This window comes from Brienomyrus brachyistius, chromosome 5, assembly GCF_023856365.1.
Source record: "Brienomyrus brachyistius isolate T26 chromosome 5, BBRACH_0.4, whole genome shotgun sequence".
Taxonomy (NCBI): Eukaryota; Metazoa; Chordata; class Actinopteri; order Osteoglossiformes; family Mormyridae; genus Brienomyrus; species Brienomyrus brachyistius.
Genome location: NC_064537.1, coordinates 34,575,802 through 34,602,626, shown reverse-complemented (window position 1 = coordinate 34,602,626; position 26,825 = coordinate 34,575,802). Strand labels below are relative to the sequence as shown.

Below are 26,825 nucleotides of genomic sequence, written 5' to 3'. Positions count from 1 at the left end.
AGTGATAAGAACTAACGGCGCCCATGTATCAAAAGACGTATCATTCTGCAGAAGTGGATTTTACATGGCATTAAAGCACTGAAAAGGATAAAAAAAATGTTCGTTCGGGCATCATTCATGGGAGCTTTTAATTTACTTTTAATATAGACTATAATATTTAATATAGATTTTAATATAGACATAATTTAAATATAGAAAATACACGCCGATTTACAGAAAACACCTTACGTATTTTGAAGGAGGTAGATGTTTCTATTTAAGAAAGTAGTATATCAAATATGGGGTTCGAATCTATTAAATCTCCCCTATGTGTGCACCTCGAACATTTGTAAACATCCCGACCTAAAAAGCGAGAGTCACGATATATGGGGCCCCTTGGAAAATGCAGATGTAGGGAATCAATCATGCTCGATGTTAAACAGTGACCAAACGCTGGAGTTCATGTGCCGGACAAAGCGCCCTCCGGAGTGTTAGAAGCAACAGACAAAGAAGGAAAGCGGACAAAATGACTAGGTGAGCCCGGAACTTTTCAACTTTTGTTGTTATTTGATGATAAGCATAATAGAAAACGTTTTAAGAAAACCCTGCTTTTAAAAATGGTAGGACATATTAGTTTAGTCAAATGGTTTGGTTCCAATGCATCTCAATGCACCTCAAATCTAAACGACAAGGACTTATTGTGTTACCATAGTTCGGTTATTATGGCGTATGATTTTGTATACTTCTGTCTTGGGAGACAAAAATATAGCCTAAATAAAATTGTACAGACAACAGTTAAGATGATTTACAAGTTAAGCGATATTTTAGGTTCAATTACTTAATAAATGTGCACTCTGTATTTTTTAACATACATAGTTGGTAAACCATAACGTGTTTGGTTAAATTTATTAAGGCTATGAATATGTTAATATCTTCCGATTCTTTAAGAGAGGTTGTAGACGACTAAATCTATGGCCGACCGGGCTCTATTCTAGCGCAATCATTTTATTTGTATGGGTCAATACCTCTGGAGAGGATTCTGCTGATCTTGAACAAGAAATTTCACTCTTTTTGGTTCTGTTTTATAAGGTGACCACTGGTACTCTTTTGTGAACCTGAAATGCTCGGGATTACACTTTGTTTCATGTTATCATTTGCTTTCTACAGTCATTATTTTCTCTACGCGTTGTGTTAATTGACGCCTCTCTTTGCGTCATATGTTTTTTCAAAGCAAAATATCATCTCCCTAGTTTTTAGCAGTCGTATAGGTGCCTTCATCGTGAGCCTTATTTGAGTTAATTTTTTGTATAAATATGTTTACTGAAGCAAGTATATATTCGGTCTGGATGTTCAAAATTACCCTATTTGACACTTACGATGGATTTTAACTGTAAAGTAATCGTGTTTCATGAATAGGTTTCATAAATAAACGTGACCCTCAGCTCGTGGGAGGGGTCCCCCTTGATACATTTCGCCGACCGGGGATGGGGGATTCAAACTCGTAAATTTACTGAGTAATTATATCTGTCATTTTCTGACGTATAGTTAGTCTGTTGACTTCTAAATACATTTTTTTGCATTGATTTGCATTTGTAAGCGTAGTAAGGTGCACACTCACATTAACAAGAGGTCTAAGTACTGTTGACAATTTACCTGGTTGGAATTGCTTGTGAAGGATTGTAATAATCGCACGCTGTAAGGCGGCAGTAAAGGCGGTACTGCTTACTCTCCAGATCCCTTTCTGCCGCTGAAATCCTATTATTAATACATTCCGCATTAAGACATTCCGCACGGTTTTTTCAGACATGTTTTCTCCACCGCGACTCAGTATAATCTGGTGCCCTGTATAGGGAGGAATTTCATGACTCATTACTGAAACATCTAAAAAGCTCCATGTACACCCTATATAGTTTAGATATAGCTGTATTGTTATTTTTCTGTGCTACTTTTAGTCTAACAGAGATTTACAGTATGGATGTTCTTTTTAAAAATCTTTGCAATCAATGCAATTACTTAGCTGTGTTATTGTGAAAATGATGCCTTGTTGGAAAAAGTGCACTCATCATTTTCTAAGTAAATTTTAGTTTTTTTATTAGTAGGTTGTAGCAATATTGAAAGATCTTTTATTTAAGAAAGACAGTCATACTTTGTTCAGTAAACCACTGTGTAACAAAGAAAAAAAAAGAAGTAATTTATGTTTTGCTTGTTTTACCCTCACTGTGCCACCGAATCATGACTTCAAAGTACTGACAGCTTTAGCAAGCAGAATTATGGTATGAATGCACTGCTGTGCCAAACCTGTTTGCTTTTTGAGGGGCTCTATAAACTCTGTATAGGTCCCTTATGTTGATCGATTTCTTTTTATTTTATTTATTTAATTTTTAACACATGTAAAATATCGCAGTGGCTGAGCTGGCCAAAGTGGAGGGACAGAATAGGAGGGGGAAGAAAAAGAAATAAAAAAAAAGAACAAAAAAAAGAGTAAGTGAGAAACATAAGTCAAGAGCGATATGAGTAAAGTAGAAAATACAATCTCCAATTGCTGCATCTATAAAGGAGAGGGAAGGAAAAAAAGGCAAATTATCAACAGCATTGAAAGAAGCAAAGAAATGGATAAATACAAAATCGTTGTGTCTGCTTGCAGGGGTCCGTGCAAGTGTATGTACATGTGTGCTCAATTGTGTATGCGAGATGTGAGCTAGTGTGCTTGTGTTGTGGGAGGCCGCAACCACACCCCACAAGAGCCAGAGGTCGGCGGAGACAGGCCCGGGAGGCCCAGGATGTCCGCAGCCCCCGAAGAGTACGGAAGAGCCACGCCCCCAATCCAGCCGGGGGAGGAGAGAGGTCCCAGATGCAGCCCCCGCAGCCAAAAGGGCATGAGCCCCAGAGAACCAGAGGCAACAGGCAGCCGACCCCATGAAGGGGCGGCCGCTCCCATACAAGCCAAGGCCAGGGCCCCTAGGACCCCGGGCGGCCAGGGGCTGACTAGCCCCTGGTAGTGAGCCCCCCGGGCCACCACCCCAAAGAAAGGGGACAGCAATCTTGCCCAGAAGGTCAACCGCGCCCAGGACGGAGCTGCAAGCCATGGAGCCAGGCCCCCACCAACTACTTGCAAACACACCTCTCAGCCATGCACATAGACCATACACACATTCCCGCAACATACGCAGACACCCATACATAGAGACAAAAAGACAGGCCCATCCACTTCGGACTGCCCTCCGACGTGCGGGAGAACGGATGCAACTCCCAGTGCCAGCTGTGATCCCCAGGGCGCTGCCAGCCGAGCGACCACTCAAGCACCGCCGCTCCCCCCACCATCTCCGGCAGGGAACAGGGATTTAGAAATGCACCTGTGTGAGAGGTAGAGTGTTGGATGCGTGTGATGATGTATGTCACTGTATATGGTATAGGGGTAAGTAAGATTGTTGAGAAACTAAGATGAATTTAAAATTGATGGGGGAAGTGTAGAGGAGCGCTTGCTTGTGAACAGCTCTCCTCCACGTCACTCCCCCATGAAGACTCTCAATGTATATGGTGTGAGTAAAATTTGGGGACGGCAGCAGCACAGAGGCGAGTGATACCACCAGCCTCTGAGTAGTGCCCCTGCCCCTCAAGGCCCTGTGTGTATACTGGTATGTGATGACTAAAGTGCAATTAAAACAGGGGGAGGCAGAAGGCCGCGCAGTACAGTGAATAAGGACACGTAAATGGCCCTCCCCACCGTAGCATGCACGGCATACAGCTACTCCGAGGTCCTACATGTGTGCATGGCATGTTGTTGAATGAGGGGGAAAGGGGTTGGGATTCATAAGAGCAGGGGGCAGATTACTCACCATATGGCATGCATGTAGTTCTACACAAAGTTACCTGAGCAATGGGTGCATAAGTTTAAATGTACTTTATAAGGCCCATTTGGAACATGCTTTGTCCTGTATAGTGTATTCTATGGAGAGTTTTGTATTGTACAATTTGTAAGTTGGGACTTTTAGTCATTTTTAAAGTGTTTAAACATATATATTTTTGAGACAAGTTCATTGAATAGAATAACTTTCCTGTTTTGAAAATCCCCTTTATTGCGGCATAAGAAAAGTTCAATGCTTTCTTTTTCTGGCAAATATGTGGATTGTTCTAAATGGGTGTTAGTTTACAGGGGATAAGTGCAGACCTAGTTATTTTAAAAAATTCCCACCAGGCTGTCAAAGAGGTGTTAATACTAAAGCTTTTAAAACAGTTATATCACTTAATAAGTGCTATACTGATTTAATAAGATTTAATAAGTCAGAATTCTGAGATAAATGGGTTTTCCGGGTGGTGGAATCGGGCTTCCATAGATACCCAAAAACACGGCTTAACAGAGCAGAATTTGTACTCATCTTGCGTTGATAAAGCAAATAGTAATTTAGGAGAGATGCTTGAAGAGAGATATGATTGGTCTACAACCCAATGGCCCTTGTAGTGAAATCAGAAGTGTTCCACTTAAACTCACTTTACCTCTACAGATGATTGCAGACGCCTGACACAGCAACACAGCTGGCCAGTCTCGGTCCTGTGCCACACAGACAGAGATCAGAGTGGATATGGAGACGGTGGTGATTGTGGCCATTGGGCTGCTGGCCACCATCTTCCTGGCCTCTTTTGTGGCCCTGGTGCTTCTCTGCCGGCAGAGATATTGTCGCCCAGCCGATCTGCTCCAGCACTTCGACTCCAAGTCAGTATCTCCCGAGGCTCGCAGAAGCACCCATAACTGGGTTTGGAGAGACTCATCTAATTTTTATAGGGATATGCCGTTTTTGTGTTACATTCACCGAGAGGTGCTAAAAATGTAAAGGATAAACAGAATTAGATTACAGATGAATTTGACACTGGACTTTTGTTAAAGAATATGGGGAAGTAGGAGACCAAAAAAAGCATCCTTTTAAGTACAGTAACAGTGAAATCCACAGTTAGTAATGTGTTTATGCTTCTCATAAAGTAAAAGATTTATGAGCAACAGCTTAGATTTGTTGTTAAGTGGTGACAGAAATTGGATGGCCACAAATGGATGGCTGAATCTTGCATGACACCATACTTTTCTAATTTATATTCATCTAAATATTCATACTTATACTGAAATTCTATATTCAGTTTTTAAAACTCAATGTAAATCCATTGAGAAAAACTACCTTTAATTTGAAGGTTTTGATGTGCTACCGGCACAGGGAAATGTTTAGGATGCAGTATATGTATTACAGTTGTGCTCTATTAATTGGACACCTGTGGGCGCTTTCAGGGAAACTGGCCAGGCTTTCTCGGAATAAACATGGGAAATCCCTTGTGATCCTAGGTTTGCAGAGCAGAAGACTGGTAATGACTTAAATAAGTGGCTAATGAAAGGGATCCTAATTTTTTTCCCCTGGCAAAACTCTAGAACAGCTGTCTGCCATCATCGCCCATGCAAATGCGTTTCAGTTGTTCTCACTGTTAAGTGGGGTTTCTGCCTAATGGAAATGCTCAAACGACAAAGGGGAATTTTAAAAACACAATTCCTCCCCCAACACACTGGGCCGAAATGCTGGGTGCAGTCTGTTTTTCAAGAGTTTTAATGTCCGTATCCTTGTGCTTTGCTGTCATTTTGGAATAAACAGGCCCACACTGGATCTCATAAGCGCCATGGAGACTCAGAGCGAGCCCTCAGAGCTGGAGATGGATGATGTGGTCATCACCAACCCGCATATAGAAGCAATCCTGGAGAACGAGGACTGGATCGAGGATGCCTCGTACGTCTCCTGGCAGATTGTGCATCAGCTCTACATAGCCACATAATTTTAATAATTAAAATCATTTGACTGTATAAAAGCACTGTCAGATGCTACACACACACACACATATATATATATATATATATATATATATATATATAGATATAGATATATATATAGATATATGAATATATGCTAACCATTTATTCAGTGCAGGCACCTGGGGAACATGGAGACTGTCCTGAGCAGCATGTGCAGGGTACAAGGCAGGAAAACCCAGGGATGCCAGTCCCACAGAGCATAGCTGCTACATTGTTTCTCTGTTATCAAGCAGCAGAAAGTTAATCTGTTTCCCCAATATTTTGCTTTTTGTCTTTGGTCATCTAGCAGCTAATTGTCACACAGTGACAATTATATATAGCTATTAAAATACATTTTCTGTTATTTCTTTCAGTGGTCTTGTGTCACATTGCATCTCAATCCTAAAGGTAAAACTGTTTTCATGTTGTATTTTTCACGTTGCTGAAGAATGTTTATAGTATTAGTAGTTTAGCATATTTTTTTCCTGATATTGAAACATTTTTGCAGATCTGCCATACCCTGACAGAAAAGCTAGTTGCCATGACGATGGGCTCAGGGGCAAAGGTCAAGGCACCTGCCAGTCTCAATAACATCATCACGGTTGCGAAAAGGATTAGCCCAAGGTAGATCTCATCAGTAGCAGGTATCGAATGATAATTAACATCAGTAAGGCAATGTTTTCCTGAGGCACACTCCTTGGTGTTATTTTTTGGCAGGGTGGACGACGTGGTGCAATCGATGTACCCCCCTCTGGACCCGAAACTCCTTGATGCACGGTATTTCCCTATTCTGTGGGGGTAACAATGGACATCAGTCTGCTGTCAATCTCTGATTTTGTTTAAAAAATATTTCATGTGTGAAAAATTGTTATTTTCCTGCAGGGCCACCGCCCTACTGCTGTCAGTCAGCCACCTAGTGCTCGTGACCCGTAGCGCCTGTCACATGTCGAACAGCATGGACTGGATTGACCAGTCGCTGAATGCTGTGGAGGATCACATGGTTGTGCTAAGGGAAGCGGCCCTTGCTTCAGAACCAGATCTTACCCTGGCAGGAGGACACACACTTCACCAGGAACAATCAACTATCTAGGTCTTCTCTGCCATTTTACTGCATCGTTACTGCCTTAATCATAGACACTGATCTACAAATTCCCACAGTCCAATGCTTATTTTATTTACTTATGCATTAAACTGTATAAATCTTTTTCCTTAACTGTATAATCATTTTACACTCCTAGAAAATGTTTCTATTGTCAACACAGTACAACGTTTAAATATTTGCAATGAAATACAAAAACAAAAAAATTACAAGTATGTTTCATTTTTGACAAAATTGACATATACGGTACTCAGCATAAATGAGTATACTTTGAAAATTAATATTTTTAAAGATTTAAACAATTAGCAAAATTTGACAAATTTGAGTTTTATTAAACATTGGTTTCATTTACATAAAACCTTGGTAACCAGCATCATTAGGATAAAAAAAAAAACAATATATTTTATTCAAATAAGGTATTAAAAAATGAATACACCCTACAACAAATTCCACCAAATCTAATATTTTAGATGGCGTCAATGCTTTTTAAGAACAGCACCAACTCTTCTGGGCACTTGGCCACTGAATCACAGAAATGCAGCAGTGGCCTTGGATGTATGTTTTTGGTGAATGTCATGTTGAAAGAGTGCCCAGTGACCCAGCGCGCGAGATGGTAGCATCTTCTCTTTCAGTATTTCGTAGTACATCTGTGAATTCATGACACCATCAGTGAACTGCAATTCCCTGACGTCTGCAGCACTCATAGAACCCCACGGAAGAAGACTGCCACCACCATGCTTTACTGTGGGTACCATATATTTTTCATTGTACTTCTTACCCTTGCAAGGCCATACAATTTGGATGTCAGCAGTGTCAAACATATTTAGCTGTGTCTCATCAGTCCAAAGTGTATTGTCCCAATAGTATTCATATTTGTCAGAATGAGCCCTGGCAAATGCTAAAAGGGCTTTTTTTGTGCATGGGCTTCCGTCATGGATGACACCCTTGCGTGCCATTCTTCTGCAGCGTATGTCGTATTGTATCATGGTCATCCCAGTTTGGCTTTCAACTGCTTTAGCTAACTAATGAACTTGCAAGGCAATTTTCCTCAACTCATCTCATCATAAAACACTCGAGGTGTTAGCTTCCATGGATGGCCTATTCGTCTGAGAGATCTTGAAACAAGTGCATCATTTTTTAAATTTCGAAATCACTTGATTTCTGATTGATTAACAATGCATTACTGATTTTCTTGTAACATTGATCTTTTCTGTCTAAAAAAATAACATTCATTCTCAAGCCTTGTGACATTTCTCTTCCATGTGGTACTATTGAATGGGACGGGATTTTATTTAATTACCAACCTTAATTGTCAGTTATCTGCTGCCCACATGTGTGGTAATTGAGTAGACTCATCTGCTGTTGAATTTCTGTTAACATTTCATAAAGTTTTATCCCTAAGACCTTCATCAAGGTGTACACATTTTTTGCATCATGGTCTTAAATTCAATTTAATTCAATTCAAATTTATTTGTTTTTCTTTATACTCATTTGCAACCAATAAACCAGATCTGCTGGAGTATTTTATGGTATATTTTGATATCATAATCTCAGTAGCTAGTTTTGTTCAATACACTACTTAGCTAGCTAAATTGACTTGATATTAATTGATAAAAAATATCTATTTCTTCACCCTGCTTGAAGTAGTGTTACAAATGGAAAAGCATAGTGTCATCTAGTGTGCGTTTAGTGAAAAATGCCTGCACTTTTTTCTGCACTATATTAGTTTATACATTATAATTAGCGTTAAACACAGTGTGACATTCAGATTTGAGGAATTAATTCCTATTCAGATATTTGCAGGAGATATCAAATATAGGCAAAGCTAAACAATCTGATCTGAAAACAGTTACAGAATGTTATTGGGGTATATATCATAAGGGCCTTTTATACAGATGAATGAATTGGAGTGCAGAGTGATGACTATACTGAGCAGATGTGTAACATTTTCAGATATAGCCTACCTTTAATGTTTAATAGTTATTTATGTTATGCATGCATGTACTGATTGTGTCTTTTTTCATATCACAGTCATTATGCTATGAAAGAATACTATGATGATTACATTGTCAGAAATATGCAAGCCAGCACCAGGAAATCATATAGCAAAAATCTTCAGTTAAATTAGGAAATTAAAATAGAGAACTGTGATTTTAATGCTTTTTGTAAAGATAATTCTGATTGACACTATCTGTATCTGTATTCTTTCTCATTCAGAATTTTATAAACCATTTAATGCATTTTTATCGTCCCCTCTCATCTGAGCTTCTCCCTGACATAAAGTTCTTTAAGCAAAGCTATTTACTCTTTGAGCTACAAAAAACACAACATAAAAAATATGTAGACAGTGTACTGTTCTGGTGTAATGCCAGGAGCATCTGACAGTTACTATAAAATTTGCATTGAATCACTTGACATAGAAAACTGTATTAATGGTCACTTTTGAGAAAATACAAAAAGTGGTAAAATGTATTTATTTCAGAAAAAAAACTACTCCCACAATATTATTTGTAAATTTGTGGCATTAAAGGCAGTTCATCATTCAAGCAGTCATCCAGCATATGGTCAACAAAGCAGATAGGGAAGGTATTCTCCCACTGCATTTGCTCCACATACACTGCATATACCGTGTTTTTGGTTATCCGGCATTGTCCAATGTTATACATATATTAAAAAAACAGAAAAGTATGATACACATTTATTTTACAAGGTTTTATAGTTTTGCATTTACTTGGATATAGGCTTATATTTGTAAACAGAAGACCACAAGGAAAAAGAAACATTTTTGCTGTAAGTTATAATGGTGTACCAGTAGGGGGCAATATTATGCTTCCCTTTGGATTTTTCTTTTCTTTTTTTTCCTTTTTTACTTTTGACTGAAATCCACTGATAAAATGCAGTACAGAAAAATAAAAGTGTTTATACAGGCAGTTACTAGACATAGACTGTACATTTGAACTTTGTCACTTTACCTTCTTAAAGTTAAGAAATACAAAAGTGCAAAAATATGAAATACTTGTTTACACTTAATGACATAAAAGGCATATTTATTTCTTCTTTAAAAAAGTCTTTTGCTTTTTTTCAGGTTGATTTGTTTCCAGTTAGGGAGTGAGTTGAATTCATCTCGTGTCATCTCCAAAACCCTCTGAAAAACATATACAAAGACGACTCATCTTTACATACAGTTTACATACAGTGCAATGAATTGAACTATCTATGTTTATTTGTCAAGTAGCTATACAGTAAATGAGTTAAGTTTCTGCTGCTCTCCCAAGCATGCTCAGAAGCTCCCCCTTAACCTATGCAGCATCCCAGGCATAATCATAAATGCAATGGAACTCTGTGTTCAGAAAGATAAGGAATTGTCTATATGATTATCTATAAATAACACGGCACCAAACATTTCATGTGCATGTTGATTGTTCAACTCAATCTATCTTCAGCTTAGAGATGACAACAGGAGCACATGTCAGGTTAAGGGCCAGAGCGGGTTGGTGTTACCTGAAAGTCTTCATCTGAGAGGTAGAGCTCTAAGCGCAAGGGGTCCACTCCCTCAGGCAGGGGCTTGGCCAGCAGCTCCTCCACGGAGTACTGGTTCTTACTGAGCCTTGAGAGAGCATCCTTCACTAGAATCACCTTGTTCCTTGGGGCTTCCGTCTGCATATACCAGAAAAATACCCACTGATTTCACACTTTGGATTTTCCAGCAGATACCTGTTGTCTTTTTAAGAATGTGCTTAAATCTGTAATTAATTTTTTAACACAATGTGTTTACATTTAGTTTGTATGATATTTAAAGTATTGGCAGACGGGACATGCTCTTTCCAATAGCACAATAAAGATGTAAACTTTGTATTGGTACTCTCAATAATAATACAATTAACTAATTTTTCAAGGGTTGTGGGGTTTAAACGGATCTGGCCTCTAGTATGTTGTCTGGGCCTAGTCCAAAGTCTAGGTGAGACCACTAAGTTCGCTTCAGGACAGGCATCTGGCGCATGACCTGCATGTTGGTGAAGCATTGGCCTGGGATTGTACCATACCTGGAGCTTAACGTTAGGGTCCGTCTCCCAGCGGGGAAAGATGTTGGTGAAGGTGAGAGGTTCTGCCCCAGCAAGGATAAGGTATGCCTGTGGGGGGCGTTTCAGGTTCTTCTCTGAAAGATGCCCATAACACGCAGTTAGTAATCCATCCATTCACCACAGAAACTGGGAAATTCCATAGCCACTGGACAGAAACTCATTGGAAATAAACAGGCAAATAATGGTAATATTTAACTCACATCAAGAATTGAATCTTATTCATCTTCCCAAACTGCTGTGTATAGTTGCAGTAAAGCCTACAACCAATCTCTGAACTGAGAAGCCCCATTCAGCCCTGCCTGCCAACCTTTGCAGTACTCCAGCACAGTCTCCATCGCACACTTTCTCTCAGCATCCCAGCGGATCTTGGCGGATCCAGTGCACTCCGTGTCATCTGGCCATGGTCCCTGCCACAGATACACCTCCATGCGGTTGTCGAGCAGGAACAGTGCTGGGAAAACACAAGCAAATAAAATTTATGTCACAGCTACATCCATCCATCCATCCAGGTGGCATACAGTCGAGGCAGTGCATAGCAAAGTATTGCAGTACAAGCACATAGCTTTCAAGGAGCTGACTAGACATACAGTCATATGAAAAAGTTTGAGAACCCCTTTTAATTTTTTTAGATTTTTCTTTATCATTGACTGAGCTTTCAAAGTAGCAACTTCCTTTTAATATATGTCATGCCTTATGGAAACAGTAGTATTTCAACAGTGACATTAAGTTTATTGGATTAACAGAAAATATGCAATATGCATCATAACAAAATTAGACAGGTGCATAAATTTGAGCACCTCAACAGAGATATTACATAAATACTTAGTTGAACCTCCTTTTGCAAATATAACAGCCTCCAGATGCCTCCTATAACTTTTGATGAGTGTCTGGATTCTGGATAGAGGTATGTTTGACCATTATAACATAGAAAATTTCTCCAGTTAAATTTGAAGTCTGCTGAGCATGGACAGCCTGCTTCAAATCATACCATAGATTTTCGATGATATTCAAGTCAGGGGAGTGTGATGCCCATTCCAGAACATTCCCTCTGCATGAATGCCTTTGTAGATTTCAAACTGTGTTTTGGGTCATTGTCTTGTTGGAATATCCAACCCCTGCGTAACTTGAACATTGATCATTATCCTGAAGAATTTGTTGATATTGGGTTGAATTCATCCAACCCTCAACTTTAACAAGGGCCCCAGTCCCTGAACTAGCCACACAACCCCACAGCATGATGGAACCTCCAACAAATATGACAATAGGTACTGTAGTAGCTCTTTTTATTGGAATGCAGTGTTATTTTTTTGTCATGTAAAGTGCTTTTTGTTATGACCAGCAAACTCAATTTTTGTCTCATCAGTCCAAAACACTGTTCCAAAATGAATCTGGCTTGTCTAAATTAGTTTTTGCATACAACAAGCGACTCTGCGGCGTGAGTACAGAAAGGGCTTCTTAACCATTCCAAGAAACTCTTGCAAAGATTTGACCATGACTGGTTGTGGGAAATCTCGGACAGCGGCAACTTTCTCGGTGAGAGGCACCGCCCCCTCCAAGGTAATGTAGTGGCTAAGGAAATCAACAGAAGGGACACCAAACTGACGCTTGCTAACATTCACAATCAACCCATGAGCACTGAGATGCGCAAACAATGCTTAGAGACGCCTCAAATGCTCATCCAAAGTGTTGCTAGCAACTAAGATGTCATCTAAATAAACAAACAGAAAAGGCATGTCCCACACAACGCTGTCCATTAAACGCTGAAAAGTTTGGGCCGCATTCTTTAACCCAAAAGGGTTGTCTTGAGTGTTTACTGGGACCTGATGGTAGCCCCTAACCAGGTCCACCTTTGAAAAAATCTGAAGAAAAAATTTGAAGAAATCTTGGATGTGGGGGATAGGGTAACGGTCGGGAGTGGTGGCATCATTAGGGTGCCTATAATACCCAAAGGGGCGCCATCCACCCCTAGTCTTGGGCACCATGTGGAGAGGAGAAGACCAGGGGCTGTCAGAATGCCAAACTATCCCTAAACGCTCCAATGTAGCAAACTCCTCGCTGGCAACAGCCAGCTTTTCAGGATCCAGGCGCCTAGCCTTAGCATGCACTGCTGGACCTGCCGTGGTGATGTGGTGCTCCACACCATGTTTAGCTGAGGACGTGGAAAAGGTGGGCACGGTGATATTAGGAAAGTCTGCCAGGAGGCAGGAAGCTGAAATATCAGACAGGTTGGAAGGGTCAGCCTCACTAAGGGTGCATGGAAAAGAGCAAAAAGTTTCCGCGTTAATCAGACGCCTGTGTTTCACATCCACCAGCAAACTGTTGGCACACAAAAAATCAGCCCCCAACAATGGGGTGGAAACAGACGATAACACAAAAATCCTCCGGAAATGCTGCCCATGAAAACAAAGGTCCACTGGCCACTGTCCAAAAGTGACAATTGAACTGCCACTAGCAGCTGCTAGGGGAAAACCACGGTCTCATAACCGTTTATCCAGCTGTGATGCCGGAAGAACGCTCACCAAAGCGCCAGTGTCACAGAAAACGCCGGGTAGAAATGGAGTCCTCAATAAACATCAAACTGCTTTGCCCCATGTAACTGCGCTGGGCGCCAGTCCTGACGTGTCCTGGCGGCTTGAAAGAGCAGGGTGGGATGCATTTCTTGGCGCTACACCAAAACAGGCATGATAAAAACAATAAGCGGAGTTAGAACCGCGCTGCCCTGCAGCGACAACACCAGGGGCAGAAAAAGTAGAATCGACGGGGTGTGCGCTGTCCAACATAGCACAGGACTGCCGGCTGGTAATGTAAACCCTGTCTGCTTCTCTCACCAACTCACGGAAATCTGTAAGCGGGGAGCTCGCTAAAGCCGAGCGAACAGGAGCCGGCATCCGCTGGTATAAACAACTCATGGAAAATAAAGCAATGCTGATGTCTGCCCAGTAAAGACAGCATGTCCATGAGCTCCGATGACTTCTGGTCTCCCAAGGAGGGAAAAGCGAGAAGTCGACGTGCTCGCTCAGGCTCCGACAGTTCAAAAGTAGAAAGCAGCAGGGACTTAAAAGCCTCGTACTCGCCGTCCGCAGGGGGATCTTGGAGGAACCTCAGCACCCACGATGCTGTGGCTTGTCCAGTGTAGCAAGAACATAGTAGTACTTGGTGTTGTCTTGCATGATGCGCCGGATGGCGAACTGAGCTTTAGCCTGCGCAAACCACACAGCGGGATTTTCACGCGAGAAGTCCGGGAGCTTTAAAGCCACAGCGTTTGCTGTCATACTGAGAGAAACGTACAAAGAGACGTTGGGGTCACCAATGTGGCGAGGGGAGAAAAGACAGAAGACAGCTTGTTCTTGTGAGTAAGAATGAAAAACTAAATAAAATAAAACCACATCTGCCCTTGGAATTCTGAGCAGCTAAGAACCCACTACACTATATCTGCTTGACTAATTATTAGGTGATTACTGGTGACTATCCATTGTTATAAATTTAACTAAAAGTTTCTTCTTATTTCTCTTATTTGTGCTGGTTTTGAAGGCCAGTACTTTCTGGTGGATGTAATTTTCATGGAGTGATACAACTACTCAACCTTTGCCCAAGTAGTATTAGGCACCCTCTACAACAACAAACTGGATCTCAGTGATGTCTGTGCAGTGGTCACAGACAATGCTAATGTGGAATACATAAGTTTCTTTCTTTTGCATGAAAAATGAATATTTTTTGTTGTTTACAGGTAAATGTTTTACCAAAGCAGTAAATGATCTACTGGACCCAGCACTTTGTTGAATTACAGTCATTAAATGTGAGATTTTTTCCTATTGCAATGTTCTTTTTCCCCCATTAATTCCATAATTAGACACTTTTTAGGTGAATAAATATGATTATAATGTAAAACATGGAATTCAGAAGAATAAAAATGGAAAAAACAGAATTTGGGAAACAATAAAACAGATTTCATATGGCCCTACCATTCTTCTTTAATCATATTTGCATTTATATAGATTTTAAAATTACAATATCTAAAAAAAACATTTAAAACATGTTTATTATACATGATTTAAGAAGAGTGTATGAAACTGGTAGCCCTTCGTATGGCTCAGTACCTGTGAAGTAGCTCTCAGTTTCAAAAAGGTTGCTGACCCCTGGTCTAGATACATGCAAGGCACAATGAGGTACAATAACACTTTCTTAAATTAATTATCATAATGCACAAACTTTGTCTTACAGTGGAGTGCCAAGCATAAACTCAAAGAAACTGTTTTTTAGATATATACTCAAAAAATTTAACGGAACCAGCAGCTGTGATACATGATATGCAACATCAGGTTCACCAGTTTTACGGAGGCTCAGTGGCTAAAAAAACTCCTACGCTTAGTTGATAGAAATTTAATTTGGTCCATAGGAACAAAAGTAGCTAGCCTGATTTATTGCTAATGAAGGCTTCCATATATGGCAAACCACACTAGCTATAGCAGACTAGCAAGTTAATTCAGTTAGTTCTAGAGCACAGCACGGCAATTTGCTAATCATTGTATTTTTCTGTCTTATACTAACATTCAGTCAGTAATATATGCCTATTTTGCTACATACTTTACATTAAGGCAATATGCACCGATCTCCAAAACACCTCTGTTCCTTAGTTTACTGCCAAAGATGGTGATAGGCTATATTTAAAAGACTGTAAGCCTAGTGATGAAGGTTCTTAAAACGATATTTTATTAAGTATTTTAAACATTTTAAATATATAAAATACAATCTCTCTATATCATTTGTTTCCATCCAGCAAAATACAAATGACAAAGCACTCGGAAGTGAATAAATATGTATTTAAAATATATTTACCTGAAATATTGCACAGCTCATGCTCTAACGAAATGCTAAGAATGCGCCATTTCCTGACAGTACCATCGTTCAATTCCTTTTGATTGATGGCTTTTAGCCAAGCTTTCCGTCACCTTTCCAGTAGTTCTTCGGTTTCCTTGCCTTGATTTTTTTGAATCGAAGGTATACACAAGAGACTTAGATTCAGGTTTTTCTTGCTGCTATTATTTACTCGTTCCCTGGTAAAATGGCCACCATATATAGTGATCACGGTTATAGTGATCAACTGCTTATATGGATCAAAAAGCTTAGGACAGAATCATTCCTGTACAAATACTGTTTAAATATTTCACTTATAGTAATCAAGTAGTCTGCTTAGTAGTTTTTTTACACATAGAAAATTAAAACTATCGTAATTCATTTTTTTACTTGCATACTTTGTCTTGTGGTAAACCGTTTATTTCTGGCTAGCCACCTAAGGCTTATGCTGCATGCACAAAAAACATGATGAGAAAAAGAAAGTAATTTTCTCTCAATGACAAATATAGACTAATCAAAGTTTATGATAAACTGTCAAAAACGAGCCAGAGATGCAGTAGTGAAACAACCATAAGCTGTATTTTATGTACAGTATTGTTCTGTATTACAGCATATTTGAATTATACACAGTTCAGCAATTTAATTTGTGCAGTATTGTAATTTGAAAAGTGAAACGGCTGTACTGTATTTTGAAATCATCAAAAAATTCAGTAAATAGCAACTCCGTTTTATTACCTTATATTCAAGTAATAAATATAGAAATGTCAAATAGTTTGTAATCTGCCTGAGACAAAAAAATGTTTATGATCATCTGCTTATAGTGATATATTTCACCCAGACAGACATAATCACTATAAACGGTTTATTTTGTTTGCAAGAAATGTATACTATTTTCTGCATTTTTAGGGAAGTTGCTTTTTACACTAAAACTAAGCGTGACCTTTTTCATAAGACATTTTCAATTGCAATTTGTGCTTTGATTTCAGTTGTTTGAAATATGCAATGAATAACCATAGATGCTTCATCTGTCTGTGTTTCCTTCAATTATTTTAAACTCATAAAGCTATAGCTTTTCATGAGAAAAAATATCCCACTTAAATATTTGAGCATATTACCATATTACAGCACATACCTTGTCAATGAAATATGAGGGCAAAAACTGAACAAACAAAAAACAAAATAATTGTCCATTGATCATAATCGAGGTAAAATGTTCATTTCATTGTGGTATTGATTTGAGATCACATCGCCCAGCCCTATATGGGGGTTTAAGTTTCGCTGAAACATTTTTTCATAGAAAAAACACTTTGTCAGAAAAATATTATGCAAATAAAATTGCAAATATAATGATTATTCCATTTCAAGATTATGTACTATATGTTTAAAAATCAGTTTAAAGTTTACCTCTGCTGCCTTTGCATAATCACTGCATGCATACTCTGAGACAATCATAATCATTTTCATCCTTATTAAATCACTCCTAGAAAAGTCTGTGAAATACTTTATTTATTTTCATGCCATCCTGATTCTGTAGTATCTGTTCTTCGACGAGCTAAGTTTAAATTAAATGTCTCCTCACTAAGGACCCAAAGAAGCTTGGGACTAGGGACCTGAAGCCTGTACTATTATCTCACTTAACAGCTCAGGTCTGTGGGCCTGCAAATGCCTCTGGTGTAAAAGCGACAGCTGCTCACCTGGCTGGGGCATTGAGTAGAGCTGCTCCTGCAAGAAGGGCATGGCCATCATGGCCCCTGGGAGACGGGCAGGACTCAGCTGCTCCTCTGCCTGGAAGGTCCCAGAGCAAGCCGTCAAGCGGAAGAGCCTTGGCGTGAAGCTGTACTTGCCTGGGTCTGTCAATGATACCACATGGCAAGAGAAATTAGTTTGTTTACCTGTGCTGGCAATATATGACACCTTCTCGTCCCTCTACCTATACCTGAACATTTGTACTAACACCAGAACTACTGTGGCTGTGTTTCTCAACACATTGCTACTGCTGCCAATGTGAAGGAGCCTTCACGGATAAAAGCTACCAGACTCCAAAACCAGCACCTTGCAGCATGCAGTCGTAGGCCTTCCGGTTTTGCTGGCCCAGTGCATTCCAGAATGCCGCTGGCTCCTCTCCCTCCTTCACTTCCTGCACCTCAATTTTGCTGTTACTGTTCAGCCCAAGTTCAGCTGGGTACCTGTATTGTTATGGGGGAAAACAAAGACAACACAAAATGGAATCAGGATCCACATTTGCCAAAGAATACAGCAAGTGTACGATAAATAATTCAAGTCCAGTTTCCATGTAGTGTCATTATACGTAGTTTCCATTGTTTCATGAAAGCAAAACAGTGTAGCTAAAGGAAACATTTGGGCCAAAGGGCAGGGGTGGGAAAATGGCGTTGTTGCCAGCTATTGATTACTACAGAGAGTACAGCCCCAGTGGGCAGTACCTACTTCTGTACGACATGCTCAGCAGCCGTCTTGGCCACCTCACACTTGTGCCCATGGGCCTTACAGCCATGCCACAGGAAAAGCACCCCTTGGTGGGCACTGAGGAGGACCAGGGAACCACGAGAACGCAGGCTGGCACAGCAACACTCAACTTCCACCAGGGAGGCCTCCATTGCTGTTTCACCCTGCACACAGAAGAGTCGCCAGCCATCTGCCGCAGGAGCAGCTGTTAGTATAATACTGAATTGTAACTGACATGTCCAGTCCTTGTCTAACAGATTCAGATAATGCAACAAAAAAATAACTGATCTTCAACAATTATTTACCTTTCAACACATAATCAGTATAAGTAATTACTCTGATAAAACTGATGAACAATTATCTTGCTGGTAATGACCTTAAGGGAGGAGTAATGAGAAAACGGAATTGATAGTAACTTTAGGAGCATATATCAGCACAATCAGCATCTATGCAGAAAACTGCCAAACAACTGTGAAATCCAAATCAGTAGATAATTACCAGTTAATTAAATGTTATTTGAGCTCTCTTGGAACAAGCCCGATTTTGCAGTAGGACCATTAGATTGAGAGAGATGAAAATGAAAGCACAAATGATACCTATATCGGAGGCAGTGTCTTCCCGACTTCCCAGGTGGATGACCAAGCCACCTTGGAAGAGGTGGAGAAAGCAGGGAGGCTCCTTCCCTTGAGCTACGAGTACCTGGTCCCAAAGAGACACAAATTAGTCACACCCACCCCCCATGTCTGTCGCAAACATGCAGTTTCAGATTTGCAGGGTGAAGGTGATGTGAGCTGCTCACCTGCGCCCCCCTGTGGTTACCCAGTTCCACAGTCATGAGTGCCGACGTGCCCTTGCCACTGGCGCTGGAGTGCCGACCCTGCCAGAAAAAGCAGGCAGAGCGCTCCCTACCTGTGCCGCCACTGCTTAGCTCTCCTGGGTTCTGCCGCTTCCCCACTGCACCGTTACAGAGGCACACACCCAACACATTTCAAATCAGGACTAAAGTGTCTCATATTTCAATACCTGATAAAGGATGTCTATTCACAATCAATGTGATACTTTAAGTTCTTTCATTTCTGGGGTTCTGCAGATTATGACTGCAAAATCAGGAGGTTGCTGGATCAAATAACGTGGCTGTCAGAGTGATGCTGCATCGAGGTCCTTAACCCAAACTGCTCCAGGGGCGCAAGCATGCTGGCTGGCGTTGTCACGTTGCCTTTGGTTTACAATTGTTACTGGTTGTGTTTTAAATTTCAGGAATAAATAATTTCAAAGCAAAACAAGTTTTCGCTACTGTATCGGAATTGCACTGAACCGTGAACCCAAAACAGACATTTGTATCGAACTATGAATTTTGTTTACTGTTATACCTCTATTCCTGGGCCATTTTTAACAGAATATCAAAATGTTTTCAAGAATTGTACTGCAAGCCTGATGTGGTCCACGGACTTTGAGTTTGACATTTGTGATTTAGAGACACAGCTTCACGGTTACTCCCAGCATTGAACTGATTAGCTAATAAAGGTATGAACCCTGCTGGCAGATGCCTGAATGCTCACCGACAGTGGTGACAGAGTACTTCCAGCGGATGATGTAGGTGTCGCCCTCGTGCAGCTGCCCAATGCTCTCCTGTGGGATCTCATAATCATCAAACTCGCGGATGTGCCAGGCATCCACAGCAACAGTGGCCAGCTGGGCCTGCCTGCCATCCTCAGTGCGCACCAGACCGTAGCCTCGCTGAACATCCAGCCCCTCCAGGATGGTGCAGGGCACTGCATCTCCCCCACCAGCTAGCATGGCCTTGGCATCACAGGGCTGAAGCTCTGACTCGTGGAACACGGGAAACACTGGACTCTAAGACGAGGGGGGAAACATGAACAGCTGAGCGCTGTGCCTAACACTACATACAGTACCATACAGTGAGGAACACAGCACATTCATATTCATATCCACGTATGAATAACAACATACAAGTACAACCAAGTAAACACAATGCTGACCTTATGGGATATTATGGAATTGTCTTGGTATACTGAAAATTTTGTCAATTAATATTTGTTTCTTGTATAAGAATTATTAATAATGGGCCAATTTCCACATATTGCATTGTAACACTGGATTGCTATTTTCCTTGAAAATCCATTGAAAATGTGGCTAAAAAAGGGCAGCCTCACCTTTACCTCCTCCACATCAGGCTCCTCCTTGGTACCGGGCTTCTCAGCCCAGTCCAGGAACTTCTCTCTAAAGAGTGACGTCTCATTGTGCTCTGACAGCCGCCCAAAAAGGGCCCAGCTGGGGCGGCCCTCACCCTGCCTGTGCACAAACAGCAAGCTCATTAACAACCTACAGTGTGGATAAGCAAAGACAAACACTCTTAAAGGGCCAGCACTGTCTATGCTGTTATGTTTATTTTTTCCTCATGGTGGCACTACAACTCTGAAAGCTAAAATCATTTCTTTATAAGTCCACAGAAAACAAATGAGTCTGAAATACAAGTTTCAACACTTTTTTTTACAGTTGGAGAATTACAGAAGTTGCACACATTCACATCAAACACAAAGATTACAAAGAAACACTGTTTTGCAACATAACACGCAGCAATAGGCTCATAAAAGTGCCAATGCGAGAAGCACACACTTTATAAAAATTGTGCTTCTGTTTTTGGTCAGTACAAAAGCACTGTTATTAATAAATTAAGTCAAAGTGGGCTTTTATGCAGTTTTTATAGTAGTGTTGCAGTGTTACAGTAGTGTTATAGCTTGTTATTGAGCCATGCATACATTAATGTCATTAGTCCAGTAACTGTTAGTAAAACATTTTCTGAGGTGTGACTCACAGTTGGATCTCTGGATTACAGGAGAAAGGGTCTAGCGGGTTGACCCTGTAGTTGCTGTAGTCATAGGAGCCCAACCAGAGCTGCTTGGCCAACTGTACTGCCACCTTTCTGTCACTCAGGGGCACATCCTTGCCATGCCACACGTACACTTCACTGCCAAAGTCAAACACTAACACCTGGAGCAGACGCACAGCATCACAAAAAGAGGCATGGTGTATTCGGGACAGGACATGTGCACATACAAATAAGGAAATTACTTAATATACCTGCAAGAATGATGCAATACAAATAGGAGACACTCTAATATTGTTGAGATCCCTTAGAATAACAAAGGCACAATATCATACAAACAAACCTCCTTGGAACTCAGCAGGGATACGCTGGGGATGCAGGCCCAGGCCTTCTCATGAGGAACCAGCTTATCCTCCACCAGGTGGTACACACAGTTAGACTCAACCATCGCGCTCTCATATAGCTCATCTTCTTCTGGGTCCCCTGCTCCTATAGACAGCACAGAACAGATACAAATGTGCATGCAAATATGTAAACAAAGGCATGGAGTTTTAAGGCAAAGTACTATTTTACTCATAAATGCAAAAATTTAATTGAAATTTTGGGTAATGGAGATCGGAATCATTCAGTTAAGCCCTGCAAATGCCCAGCTGCTGATTTACACTCCACGATGCACAGAAGCAGTGCTTTCAGAGCCTGTACCTTTGTATTCAGCCTTGCCCCCCAACAGGGTCCAGAATTCTTTGGCTCTGCTGTTCTCCGTGTTGACACCCTCCTCGAGGATGGTGACCTGCGGGGCCTTGCAACCCAGATCCTTTTTGGCCTGAACAAAGGATGCCATCTCTGAAGTCTGGAGACATAAAAAATTGTTCAATGAACATAAAGGTGGCCAAACTCATAGAACTGACTGAACTGAACGTTTATCAAACTTCTCATCAACAAAAATCATAAGTAGAGATATTTTTAGACATGATGAAAAAAACCACCTCATGGCAATGTCATCAGAATACATGACAGGGAGACAATCCTCCTTGATCCAACAGGCCAAGAATGTGAAGCTTCAGCACATATTTATGGTGGATACAGGCCCTAGAATACAGGATTACTACAGCCTTTACTAAGACATCTGGCATAGTGAATGCTGTTTAAAGAAGAGCTATGAACCAACTGTAAAAATACATCAGAAGAGAAAAATCATGCATGCACTGTAGCTGTGAAGTAATGATAAATGACTGGGTTCAGCCTTCCAGGAGTAATGTGAAATGAGGACGTCACCACAAAGACACTGTTCTTCATGCAGTCAGTAGGAATACCTTAGCTTTTTCAATGACGTTTGCAAACTCCCCACTCCACATGTAGCACTGCTTGGGCGTGATGAGCAGAAAGCAGTCGCCGCTGTTCAGGGAGCGGGCCACGGGCTCCACCAAGCGCACCTGAACGTGCCGCCGTCCTGTCAGGGGAAAGCAGCCCCCCACATATCCGCCTTTCAGCACAGCACCCACGATACACATTAAAGATCTTTGTGCACTCTTCTGTGTTTGCCAACAGTAAAGACATTCCAATGTTTACTGAACTATCCAGGACCACTGCAGATTAAATTCCTGTTGTTCTCCATTCTGAGTCTAAATAACACGTCACCTTTGATGTGGATGAGCATGAGCTTGTTGAAGGGCACTGCACTGTTGTTGGTCACCACCTCCGTAGATTTTACGTTGCGCAGATTGACTTTACGAAAGTTTTCCTTGCTGGCCAGTCCAGCTAGAGCTGCATCCGCAAGATTGGAGAATTTTGCCACTGAAGAGAACAAAATGGAGGCCTTCAGTTGTATGATCATTTGTCTTATCTGTTCTTAAGGAGTTCAAAGCAATGGATACAACGCAGTAGGGGTATATACTGGAAATTCTTCTCTCAGACCCAGTTAAAATTTGTCTCTAGGCATGTGGCTTCACATATTATGTTAGAAGCAACTGTTGACTAGCAAAAGAAATGAATTTTTTATGTCCAATTTCCAATTTTTATGGCCATTTCAATATATTAATATCATAGAAAAGAACAAAAACACCATATGCCAAAGGGCACTCAACTCATTCAACATTCAACATTAAACCATACAGTTAAAAAAAAAAAAAAATTAATAAAAAAATGTCTTAGTGGGAAGGTCCTGGAGATCACAGCCAGAACCATTCAAGCATGAAAGTAGCAGGGTCAAGTGTGAAACCAAAGGGCATCCAGCTCGGCAATATATGCAGCAGACGACAGAAAGTCCAAGGGTACAGAGACCACACAAGGTGCATTTCTCTGCTTACATCACTGCACTCAGACAAGGCTTGATGTGTATGCTTCATGTTTACTTAGCAGACAGTCTTTGTTTATATCTGTAAAATTCATTAACAAATAAATACTGCAAAAATACTCCAGCTGTTATGCACAATTAGCCCATCCCAGTCTTTACTAGGTAAATAATATCCTACTGCTATCAAATTCATCAATGTAACTGATGGATTGACGAAATATGAAGGATGGAATTTCTCAAAGTTAATTACCTTGTGAACAGTACTGATTTGCAAACATACACATCCTGCAGTTGCTTGACATGTACGTAGTTTGCTGTAATGATTTATAGCCCAGGGAACCAAAGAGAAATCAGATCACATGAATAATGTAAGAGCTCTGTTAAAATGACCCACTCTTCTCAACTTGAATCCGTTTGGTCTCAACGCTGGCAACATTGAGCCTCTGCTCCATGTATTCCTGGCGAATGTCGTCTCGTCCTGCCAGGGCCCGCAGGGGATTCCGTGAGGCCTGGGTCTTGCGGGCTGGGCGGACTGAGCGCCTGTGGGCTGCTACCACAGACGTCAGCCTGGTTATATGTAACAAGGAGGTTACAGTAGTGTTACTCACAGGCTCCAGCTAACAGACCACAGACAAAAAAAGAGAAGCAAGTGGACACAGAAGAATGCCAAGAGCACAGGAAACTCCAAGGTCTGATTACAACGATCAAAAGATGAACAGACAGCCAATAGAGAGTTAATGGTAAAAGGTTAAAACTTCAGAAAATGATGAAATGAAACAATCGTGGTGTACTTTGGTGATTCAGACTCGACGACGCTGAGGTCCTGCTCTGTGTCAATGGGACTGCTGGAGCTGAGAGCTGAGGGAGTGACTGCCCTGTAAAAACGGCCAAACGTATCTTCGTCATCCAACGTCATTACTTCCTTCACTGTCTCCTCTGTCACCTTAATGGAGGTCTCTTGGTGACCAAGGCCTTTAATGTGACAAAATAAATCGATTAATACTTATGTGCAAGGTGGCTTTCCTGTGGACAGTGGCATGTCAATCAAAAGAACACGGTATTGCCAGGATTACTGCTCATTGGGCTGCATGCCTTTTTTATGCAGCTTGTCCAGAAAGGATTCCAGCTTGTCCAGCTTCTTGTCCCCCTCAACTTCCACATCAGGGCGCGAGGAGATCTCTGTGAAAGCGAAAGCAACACAATTCCTGTGCTGTTGCCAGAGAATACAGTGGTACTTCAAAAAGGACCACTGTCAAATCAATGAATCTGTCAGGGTGCTGATATCAGAGAGGAACTGGACAAACCTTCTAGGGGCCTGGCTGGGGTGCTGGTGGTGGATTTTTTGCTCTGAAAAGGAGATGATTCTTCTTTCCCCGATACAGGGGACACAAGGCCTAACATGAAAAAATACACTCCTTCAGTTTCCATTCAAGTTTACTTTTAGCTAATCACACAGATTATATACAGCTAAAGGGGACGTACTTCTCAGCGAGTGGTGGAGCCAACTGAAATGGGATTTGCCCCTGGGTACCACACATTTTCATTGGCTCCGAGTAGAGTCAGTCACAGACCACAGAACATAATTTTCCCAAACACGTATGTAACACAAATATTATATGCATATAAATATTTCCCAGACGTGCATGAATACACATGAATCCTATGTTTTCTTTTAAATATGGTGTGTGCAGTATTAAGGTTCAATAGCTATAAGTGGGTCAGTATGGTAACATTGAGCTAGCTAGTTGGTAGATTAAACCTTTCCAACAAGAGTTATCGCGTTACTGTCTAACAAAGGCTTTCACAGGCAAACCCAACCAGGGAAACTTCATGCATTTTCCTCTACATTATCTATTACCTTTGTCTTTCAGTTAATAACATAAAAGCATATTGAAAAAGTTGCTTTTTTTTTGCTAATTTGTGACTTGAATTAATTGCAACTTTTTAGCATTTTTGAGGTATTCCACTGGTAGCTATATCAATAATCTTTTCTGTTATTGTAGTTTTAAAAATGAACATCAGTGAAGTGTTCTCTTTCAACTAGGACTCAGCATGAAGTAAACCTTATACAATGATGATGATTCTCATTACTTCTGAGGAGAAGACACAAAGAAATAACAGCATGACTGAAAGTGCCTTAGATAGGGAGACATTCATTTGGTGGTTTAGTAGCTCACATGGAAACCACAGAATACAGTGGTTCAGAAGCTGAATCCTGACCACTTTGCTGTATGTATGTTATTGAAAAAGGATGGAGTGTATTGGAAAAATGAAACAAAAAAGTGGTCATAAGTGTCTGATTTGTTCTTAATCAATAATTAGAAGAATTTATCAAAATATATTTTACTGTAAATTTTCTCAAGAAAAACACTTAAAAAAAATATATATATATATGCCACTCTTATTTTCTCAACACTAGGTAAACGTTAGTCGACAGCATTTCCAAATGAGATACGACCAGATATTGACATGTGATTCAGTTGGCTGACCTCTCTTCGCCATGCGCCCAGCAACTGTGAACTGTGTGGAGTCATTGGAGGCTCCCTTCCCCTTGCTCTTCCACTGGTCCTCCTTCTCCTGCAGGATCCGCATTCGTTCTGACAGCGACATCTTTGTTTCCACTTCGGCTGAGGCCTTCTGAACCATTAGTGGGTAAAGCAACAGACGCATTCAGCAAATCAATCCACCCAAACTGGAAAACACCTCTCCAGAATTAGCGCTTGAATTGATATTCCCTTTTATATTGAGAATAGACAGATTTTAAAAAGACAGGAAGAGAAATGCAACATGTTTAGAAATTGGCATATGTAATGAAAGAATTATTTGCAGAGGAAAAAAACATACCTAGTGTTTATCAACCACAAACACTATAAATCTGAAGCATAATGCTGCAAAAAGTAAATATTTATGAACGAACACAATGTCAAACGTGAGCCTATAAATCCGCAGGTGTTTGTTGTAGTTATTTTTTCTGTAGAGTTATTCTTTCTTTTAAGTTGAGAAGTACAAAGAACTCTTTTTAGACCATAGAAAAAAGTGGCCTTAACATGGGGCTGGAATCAACTGTGAAGAAGAGGAAACTGGACAATTCAACACAAGTCAAAAATTAATGAGGTATTTCATATTAAGTTACAGTGGTCCCTTGTCCTTTTTATAGTATAGACTACATAAACAGAGAGCAAGGCAATTGTCTTACACATAGTATAGTTCTTGAGCATACATCATCGGCTCAACAATGGCTTTAACAGATGCCCTCAATTTCTGTTACCTCATGCGAAAGGAAAAAATGAGGGAACTGCGTCGAAATAATCAGGGTGGACTGTTTCAAATTTATGGTATGAAAGTGAAATCATAATGGGAACCGCAGAAAAGTTTCAGAAGATTTC

At 40.7% G+C, this 26,825-nt stretch overlaps 2 protein-coding genes across 8 annotated transcripts in view; one reads left to right on the top strand and one right to left on the bottom strand.

Annotated features, from left to right (window-relative positions):
• Positions 1-406: 406 nt before the first annotated feature.
• LOC125741795 (transmembrane protein 98-like) lies at positions 407-8,308 on the top strand. The gene is made up of 7 exons (XM_049013149.1): positions 407-513; positions 4,482-4,690; positions 5,607-5,738; positions 6,175-6,208; positions 6,309-6,424; positions 6,518-6,577; positions 6,683-8,308. Exons 2-7 carry the CDS (start codon positions 4,560-4,562, stop codon positions 6,888-6,890), a joined length of 681 nt encoding a protein of 226 aa, XP_048869106.1. The 5' UTR covers positions 407-513; positions 4,482-4,559; the 3' UTR covers positions 6,891-8,308.
• A 1,046-nt stretch (positions 8,309-9,354) lies between these two features.
• LOC125741778 (supervillin-like) overlaps positions 9,355-26,825 on the bottom strand; it is an 81,146-nt gene continuing 63,675 nt past the window's right edge. For 5 of the 7 annotated variants that reach the window (XM_049013090.1, XM_049013089.1, XM_049013094.1 and 2 more), the window contains 21 exons: positions 25,929-26,076; positions 24,744-24,833; positions 24,532-24,618; positions 24,231-24,411; positions 23,834-24,006; positions 22,785-22,940; positions 22,460-22,596; positions 21,849-21,996; positions 21,490-21,635; positions 21,135-21,310; positions 20,473-20,611; positions 19,858-20,152; positions 19,098-19,252; positions 18,895-18,997; positions 18,281-18,503; positions 17,888-18,021; positions 17,530-17,685; positions 11,289-11,432; positions 10,943-11,055; positions 10,401-10,556; positions 9,355-10,044 (listed from right to left, as the gene is read on the bottom strand). In XM_049013090.1, the coding sequence (XP_048869047.1) occupies positions 9,958-10,044; positions 10,401-10,556; positions 10,943-11,055; positions 11,289-11,432; positions 17,530-17,685; positions 17,888-18,021; positions 18,281-18,503; positions 18,895-18,997; positions 19,098-19,252; positions 19,858-20,152; positions 20,473-20,611; positions 21,135-21,310; positions 21,490-21,635; positions 21,849-21,996; positions 22,460-22,596; positions 22,785-22,940; positions 23,834-24,006; positions 24,231-24,411; positions 24,532-24,618; positions 24,744-24,833; positions 25,929-26,076 (3,147 nt within the window). In that variant the 3' untranslated portion in view covers positions 9,355-9,957. The remainder of the gene's footprint in view (positions 10,045-10,400; positions 10,557-10,942; positions 11,056-11,288; positions 11,433-17,529; positions 17,686-17,887; positions 18,022-18,280; positions 18,504-18,894; positions 18,998-19,097; positions 19,253-19,857; positions 20,153-20,472; positions 20,612-21,134; positions 21,311-21,489; positions 21,636-21,848; positions 21,997-22,459; positions 22,597-22,784; positions 22,941-23,833; positions 24,007-24,230; positions 24,412-24,531; positions 24,619-24,743; positions 24,834-25,928; positions 26,077-26,825) is intronic. The other 2 variants (XM_049013093.1, XM_049013096.1) reach the window with 1 other exon arrangement.